Below are 7,901 nucleotides of genomic sequence, written 5' to 3' on the forward strand. Positions count from 1 at the left end.
ACCCTAGCAAACTCACACAGCGTTGGCTCAACGCAGCCCCCACTATACAATGTAATTTCAGTAAAACAGGATTCTTTTTTTTTTTTTTTTTTTTTTTTTTTTTCTTTTAAACGAACCAAAAANATTAAAATTTAAAAAAAAAAATTAATCTTATCAAAATTAAATATTTATTTTTGTTATCACTATAATAGTTTAAATACTACTATGTATTTTTTAAAATATTCAATTTCGTCCCGTTTAATTTTTTTATTTTTAAAATACTCGTTTGGTCATATACCTTAAAAATTTGACTATTTTAGTCCGATAATTTCACTTTTAGCTCATTTTTCTATATTATATATTTTAATTTTTTTTATCGAAACTAAAATAAACTGTTTTGAAATTATCTACATCAAATTCAACGTTTCAAATTACATCAATGGCTTTCTGAAGAATTAAAAGTCAATACTCTTTGAATTTTTTGTGAGTTGATGAGTGTGGTTAAGAGTGTAAAAATATGTATAGACACGAGTGGGCGTTTAGCTAAGGTGAGTTTGTATCGAGTGAGATGAATTGTTCGGGATGCTGATTAAAGCAAGTTTTGTATATTGACGTGTATATATTAACCAAAAAAGAATATTAAAAATCGTCTTTCTACCATTCACTTGTTAACCAAACAAATTGGTAGGTCATAAGGACGAATAGACAGACACAGAAAGATAAACAATATTAAAGATAAACTCGAGGCTACATTCTAACTTTTTGTAATAGAATTGCTGTCACACTCACGCTACAGAGCACCTTTTAAATAGCTCAACAATAGTTACTTGACATTCAAACACAACAGCCCAGATAGAGTTCAACGAAAACTCTCGATCTGATTATGAATGGTCGCTGCTACACCTCGACACTCTTCACATCACCTTGGTGTTGTCCTCGCGAGCAACACACTTTGCTTTAACAATCTTGGCTCCATAAATTCTATAGATGACGATTTTACCCCCAATGTAGCGGAAACTACTCACATTGAAAAGTTTCAAGGTTCTAATCAGACTACTACTATTAACCATAGTCAACAAACTAACGAAAAACCATACAACCATAAGTAAATGATTGTAAATCACGTGCTTGCCTCGAGGTACGAGCAAGCTATGATGCTCGTCCTCCCAAATGAAAGAGATAATCATGTACTCCCACTTTAGCTAAGTGATAGCACCTAAAGTCTTATAAATTGTTACGGAATAAGATGTCTTTTTGTAGATGGAGTGACTCGTTTATTCGCATTGACTTTCCACTTCAATGTCTCTACTCACATTAACGATTTCATAAATTCATTCGAATGTTTGACCATTGAATTTCCCGACAACCATAGAAATATTTGGAAATGGAATATATATATATATATATCCATTTATGAGGATGTGAAAAAATACAAAGGTTTTATCATATCCTAAGATGAAAAGCTTATACTCAAGAGATGGCCATCCATTTTCCATTCCCATCCTTTGCATGATCCAGACCGCCCATCGAAGTGTAGAACTCATTGTGATAATTTGGGTTTTTTGTACAGAGAACACGCGTCGATGGTCAATTCATCCATTACTGTTCACAGTGGGAGATTGAGAGCGAGCGAGCAGGAATCGCGGAAGGAACACGGTAGGTTCTCTCAATTTCAGAAGCATTTCATTTGCGGTAACGATTTTAATCCTTAATTTGTTAACTGCGTGGATATTAGAACTTGCATCTTCGTTAGCAATTAGGATGTCGGTCAATTTGTAACTTTGATCTTAAACCATGCAGGTGTTTCTTTCCTGATTTGAGAACCGATTGGACAGCTTTGTTGGATCAGTTGCCTGGTAAAGGCTTCCTTATCTTTCTTTTATCCGAAAGGGGTAATTTAGCTTTTTTAATTTGGATTCTATTGTCATATATTTACATTTTCTTCGACAAGCATCGATGTTTTTAGAAGATAGTAGACACGTTTAATGAATTCAAAGCCCTTTTTGAAATATTTATGATGATTTGTTGCATCAGAAAGAAACGTATGTTAGTTGAAAGTGTTGATCCTTAGATCACTGTCATTTTGCCCTTGCTCACTATTGCTCACTATATTTTGCTCACTATATTTGCTCACTATATTTTCTCACTATATTTTCTCTCAAATCTGATTCCTCCTTCAGAGTTACTCCAAGACTTTTAAAGGGCTGGTCCTCTGAGGGGCTGGCTTTCACTGCTCAATCACGGCTTTAAGGCAAGAGTCCTGTGTCAAAATTAGAAGGAACAAAGAATACATGCAAGCTTTCCCTAAGTTCTTGATTGCATCCCCTTCATTTCACGGTGGGCGTGGTGCCCTGCCTTCAGCTGGTGGGCACCCAGCAGATCTTACCTTCCTTGCTGGTGGTGGTTACTAAGACAAGCCTTCGACTGAGCGGCATTCCTTGTCACTGGATTGTCCCGAGAAGTTAATATATACTGCACACAGTTTGGTAGTTTGAAATCACCATTAAACATCACTCTAAGAATGGTTCAAGCGAAGCAGACCGAGGATGAGAATTTGTGTTCAAAATATATGGAAAATGAGCATTTAAAAACTCAGAAGTCATGCATCAACGGTTAGTGTTTTTTAATTATACTGTCTTTTCTGGTAGTTCAATGTTGAGCTCTTTGATAATTGTTTTCCTACATCCGTGATGTTTAGAACTTCTTATCAGCTTAGCTGTGTGGTTAGAATAATTCGCATCCTCCCTCTTGTGAAAACTATTATTGTTCACTTTCATTTCATGCTGGGTTAGAAAAGTTATCCTTTTTTCTGAAATTGAGAACGAGGGTAGTTTAAAAAACTCGTTGGGTAGAGAGTATTATCTTGATGTGTGGAAGCCCACCATATTCTCCACCTCCCTATCTCCCTTGTCCCATCTTATAAAATTATCTCGATCTCCCAAACGGTTGCAGAAACTTGTGTTTGGATGGGCAACCTTAGCTTTACAACTTGTGCTCAATCAACGTTGTTAGAGAAAAAAAATCCTCAGTAGTTATAGAGACGCTCCATCTGTTGTTAGATGATATGAGCCATCTCTTACGATTATTTGTAATGGCTGCCCGATTAGTTGGTGGTTGTATTTTTTAGATTAATTTGTAGTAGTTACTCAGAAAACTGCATGGCTGAGTGTGCATCACCTTTTCTGATGTTATATCATTTGTAGACACTACCAATGGAGAGTTCTCGTCATTAGAGTTTCAGGGATGATCTCTTTCTAAGTGTTAGTGCTCTAACTTGACTGTCTGTTTAGTGTAGTTTATTGTCATCATTGACTGATAACCAAGATTTCTACCTTCAACTTTGTTGACATTATTTTTTACGATTTGTTTCTGAACATAATCTTATGCTCATGTGAAGCCTATTGATAATAAAAAATAATTTTCAGGTATTAGATTACCTCTTTATCAATTTGGTAGAAATTCTCCTTTAGATGACATTTCCTTCAAAGCACCTTCAGACGTTCCTCTGGAAGAACAAACCATATTGGAGTCTATACTTCTTGCCAAGGTATGCTACTATGCTTTAACTATACTTTTTATTTCTTGGTGTTCTGGACGTCTGTGTAACAGCGGTCCTTCCGCATTGCAGTGGGAAGAGAAATTGTCTGAAGGCCAGTTTAGATATGATGTGACTCTATCTGAAATTAAGGTAGTGTATACTGCATTTTCTATTATTGGAACCTCATTTGACTCATTTTTGGAATCAACCGGCTGTCTTCTAGGCCTCCAAAATATAGAGAAAAGGAAAGGCTGCTAAGACCTATGGGTTTTAATATTTTTTGCAGGCAATCATGGGCCAGAAAAAGTTCCTTGCTCAGCTGAATGAGAGCTGGACCAACCCATCTCTGTCACAATATGAAGAGATGAGCGGAAGTCTATTTCAAACTAATTGGTTGAAGTGCCAAGAGGAATTACTCTTTTGCATTTCACGTGGTGAAAATAATGAATCCAAGCTTATTTCTGCTGCTCTAGTGCCCACTAGTTCCATCCTGGTTATTATCAACGTATGACTCAAAATTGGACTTTCATTGGCCTGTTTTTTTTAGAGAAAAAAAAAAAAAGAAAATTATCCCTGGATCGTTGTTTGCTAGATCTTTGGTTTTTATGCTTGCAGCATTGACTTTGTGATGATGGTAAACCATATTAAGAACCCCTTTTTTTCTTTTTTCTATTTTGCGTAGCATTGTTTTATCATTCCCTTTTCTCTAAAAAAGTATTGAATTAAGTGAAGTTCATCTATTGTAGAAAGCAATTAATGAGTCGGCATCCCTTTCTGGTGCAATTGTACTGTCATTTCCTTTATAAATTATCCCTTGATCATCTGCAAAATGCAGGGTGCTTGATATTATTGTAATGCTTACCTGACCAGTTGTTTTCTTGTGCTCATATTGTTTCTTCAAGACATGCATAAGTTTGATTCTCTCTCTCTCATTTTCCCAGGCAACTCCTGTAGAATATGGTCATGTAATCTTGTTGCCCTGTGCTGTCAACGGTCCTCTTCAGTTCTCGGATGATATGTCTTTGGAATTGGAAATGCTTTTAAGGCTTTCTGTTGAAATTAATAACTTTGCCCTCTGCTTATTCTATGAATGTTCTACTCCCGGGACTGCTTGTCTATATTTTCAGGTGAGAAGCCGCAGATTTATGGCTGTTGCGATTATGTTTGAATATTTTTTTTTGTAAGAGCTATTATGTTTGATAGGATTGTCTTAATTTTTTTAATAGCCAAAGTGCTCTGTAACGCTCTGAGTCCCATGATCAAAGATTTAGGAATTTTACCGTCACTTGCATTTTACAGAGAGTCTAAAAATGGAAGTGCATTAACTACAGGGCAATCGCCATAAATTCCTTAAGTGTATAACCAGCACTAAAACTGTCCCTACAGTTGGCTATTTGGTGTTTTGATGAATGGAAATTCGTGTATGTTGTCACCCCATTGATATGCAATAATTCTATATTATTCCATGCAATAAATAAGACCGTTATATGGGTCTTTATTTTTTTCTTGCTTTCATTATCCAGCTTGAAATTGTTTCAAATATTGTAAGTTTTCCCCCAATGTTACAGGCACTGTTCTTTTCCAGCCTTTTACCTGTGGAGGCCATGACAGTTGATACCTTCTTTAGTGATAGCTTGGGGGGAATTTGTGTTTCTACTATCACAGATTACCCTGTTAAGGCCCTCTTATTCGAGAGCAGCTGCAACTTGAAGAAAATGGGGCAGGTTATTGCAGAGATATGTTCTCATTTACAAGAGAAATGCGTTCTGTATAATTTGCTGATTCGTGATTGTGGCAAGAAGATTTTCTTATTTCTTCAGGTAAAATGCTTCCTTGTGCTTCTCATGCTTAGTATAGAGTTGTCTTCATTAAACATAAAATTTGTCAGACGTTGCAAGAAAACATAGTTTTCTTAAGGTTTACGGTAGAGCCATGCAGTACAGAACAAATAGGTTCACATTCCTTGTGGAGATTGTGAGCAATGATCTCAGCAGCTTGTGGTTCTGTTCATTATTGGAAAATAAGCGATGAAAAAAATGGAGTCAGTAGGCTTTAAATGTGTATACTCAATCTGAAAAATGATATGTATTTTGTCTTGGAAAACATTCTAATAACTATTTCTATTATCTTATTCTCGACTCCTTATACAAATAATATTTATCTTTCGTTATTTGTTTTTATAAGAAACCGAGTTTTCATTGAGAAATATGAAAGAACTTTTCTATGTTCAACATTTTGCTTTTCAATCTGGTACAGTAGTGTCTGCAAAAGGCTCGAGTTTGAAGACTTGGCATTAATGGAAGCAAAATAAAGAATTTGCTGATTGGATCTTATTTTTTCATTTTCCCTCTATAATCATAATTCTTCATTATGATTTATATAAATTTTTGTCATCTTTCTTTATCAAAATATTCAAATCATGCTGTACCTTGGACCTGAAAGCAATATTTTTCATGTTAAATTTGGCTCCAAAGTCTATATGGTGGATGATAGAGAGCCTCTCCTTCGCCTTTTTAGTACATAATACTAGGATTTCTGTGCATAGTATACTTCTATGTCTTTTGGTTATATAAATCCTTCTACAAGCTTCGTTCGCCCTGGATCTAACCGACGTTATGCTATCGATTGTTTGATGGATGCAGTTGCAAGGGTCGGACAGATCTTCCATTCTTTCACCTTGGGAATGTTGGGGTTACTTCTTGTTCAAATCTAGGTCTGAATTTGATCAGGCAACTGAAGATGCCCTGCTCGATCGGATCGCTACTGCTGCTTCCCTCGACGATGCAGAATTTCAGGGCGTGAAGCAATTCTGCTGTGACGTTGCAGGTAAAGTTTCTTTCTGATTCTCTGCTATTTCATAAGCAGTTGTGGAATGCTTCTGATTCTATGTAAATTTCTGTGTGTATGGACTCAGCTAAATTTTCCTTTTTGTCTTACGAACTTATGAGAGATACACATGCAGAATTCTATACACATGCAGAATTCTATACACATGCAGAATTCTGTACTGCATAGTTCTATAAGTTACTTGGATGTAATATTAATGACATTTATATATTTGTGTACTGATGAATAAACATATTATGATGTACAGTTTTCTATGTTTATATAATACTCTTATTAAATCTTGAGGATTCTTTCAGTAATGATGTTTATTTATGAAGAATGACCAGTCTCATTTCATGTTTTTTTTAGGAGTGATTTCGTAATTAGTTGTTCGTTCTTTTTAGATCTTGTTTGATAACATTTAATTTTTCGAAAAAATGAGTTCTATCAAAATATGGATATGCATGAAGAATGTTGGCATGTGGAGACGAAGTACGGTATGTTCAAATTTATGTGGTGATGTTAACGTTAGGTCGACATTTTATGTACACATGATGGTGTTGGTTTAGCATGTATTTTTCTTTTCTTTGAGCATCGATGTGGGACTTTTCATTCAACACCTCCCCTCGAGCAAAGTACATCTCCCCTTAATCGAGACTCGACTTCTTTTTTACTAGGCCTTCGAGGTTCACAGTACTAAGTTTAGGGAATCGAGACTCGACTCCTTTTTTACTCGGCCTTCTAGGTTCACAGTACTAAGTTTCGGGAATCGAGGTTCGACTCTTTTTTTCTAGGTCTTCCAGGTTCATAGTACTAAGTTTAGGGAATCGAGGCTCGACTCATTTTTTCTAGGCTCACAATACTAAGTTTAGAGCATGACTCTGATACCATGTTAGATGAACGACTCTCCACAATGATATGATATTGTCTACTTCGAGCATCTCTCATGGCTTGCTTTGGGCTCCCTAAAAGGCCTCATACCAATGGATTTGAGCTTCTCTCATGACTTTGTTTTTGCTTCCTCGAAAGGCTTCATATTTGGCGTGGATTATAAACTCATATTCATTTGACATTGATTATAAACTCATTATCGTTCTCTAAATTAGTTGGGATCCAACAATAACAATTTCTTTAACCCTACAATAAAAAGTTCAATAATATCACTATATCGCTATTTCTAATATATGTTAGGAAACCGTTTATCATCTCTCTCATTTTGGATTGGAATTAAAGAACACTTTTCAAATTTGAGCTTAAATTTAAAGAGTTTACAAACACATTTTAATTTGTTAAAAAATTAATTTCCAATCAATTATGAACAAATATATAAAAAGGTTTGAAAATTAATAAAAAAAACAAACAAACAAAATATAAAATGATAGCCATGTGCCTAAAATTAAAATTTCCAATCACTTACTTTATTATTGAATCACTATTTTATTTTTATCAGCCCAAATTCACAAAATAAATTATACTAAAATTTAAAGAAAAAAAAATGAAGCTCAATATATATATATATATATATATATATATATATATATTTTTTTTTTTTTTTTGT

The 7,901-nt window shown here is 34.8% G+C and overlaps 1 protein-coding gene across 6 annotated transcripts; it reads left to right on the plus strand.

Annotated features, from left to right (window-relative positions):
- The first annotated feature begins 1,434 nt into the window (after nucleotides 1-1,434).
- Nucleotides 1,435-6,618, plus strand: LOC111495334 (GDP-L-galactose phosphorylase 1-like). 6 transcript variants are annotated; one of them, XR_002720298.1, is made up of 10 exons: nucleotides 1,435-1,635; nucleotides 1,780-1,871; nucleotides 2,160-2,591; nucleotides 3,405-3,526; nucleotides 3,608-3,667; nucleotides 3,804-4,022; nucleotides 4,459-4,644; nucleotides 5,086-5,337; nucleotides 6,160-6,484; nucleotides 6,519-6,618. XR_002720298.1 is itself a non-coding variant. In XM_023145315.1 (9 exons), exons 3-9 carry the CDS (start codon nucleotides 2,501-2,503, stop codon nucleotides 6,358-6,360), a joined length of 1,131 nt encoding a protein of 376 aa, XP_023001083.1. In that variant the 5' UTR covers nucleotides 1,435-1,671; nucleotides 1,780-1,871; nucleotides 2,160-2,500; the 3' UTR covers nucleotides 6,361-6,501. The 6 variants fall into 6 exon arrangements, 5 of the variants coding, with proteins under 5 accessions (XP_023001083.1, XP_023001084.1, XP_023001081.1 ...); XM_023145315.1 differs by lacking the exon at nucleotides 6,519-6,618 and having other exon boundaries at nucleotides 1,435-1,671; nucleotides 6,160-6,501; XM_023145316.1 differs by lacking the exon at nucleotides 6,519-6,618 and having other exon boundaries at nucleotides 1,435-1,671; nucleotides 1,780-1,835; nucleotides 6,160-6,501.
- Nucleotides 6,619-7,901: the final 1,283 nt, after the last annotated feature.

This window comes from Cucurbita maxima, unplaced genomic scaffold (assembly GCF_002738345.1).
Source record: "Cucurbita maxima cultivar Rimu unplaced genomic scaffold, Cmax_1.0 Cma_Scf00021, whole genome shotgun sequence".
NCBI classification, from domain to species: domain Eukaryota; kingdom Viridiplantae; phylum Streptophyta; class Magnoliopsida; order Cucurbitales; family Cucurbitaceae; genus Cucurbita; species Cucurbita maxima.

Bases quoted from the DNA above. Each gene is read 5' to 3' on its own strand.
- LOC111495334 (XM_023145315.1), top strand. From the start codon at position 2,501: ATGGTTCAAGCGAAGCAGACCGAGGATGAGAATTTGTGTTCAAAATAT. The intron at 3,527-3,607 runs GTATGCTACTAT...TCCGCATTGCAG, and splicing joins AGTCTATACTTCTTGCCAAG to TGGGAAGAGAAATTGTCTGA. The intron at 4,645-5,085 runs GTGAGAAGCCGC...CCAATGTTACAG, and splicing joins CTGCTTGTCTATATTTTCAG to GCACTGTTCTTTTCCAGCCT.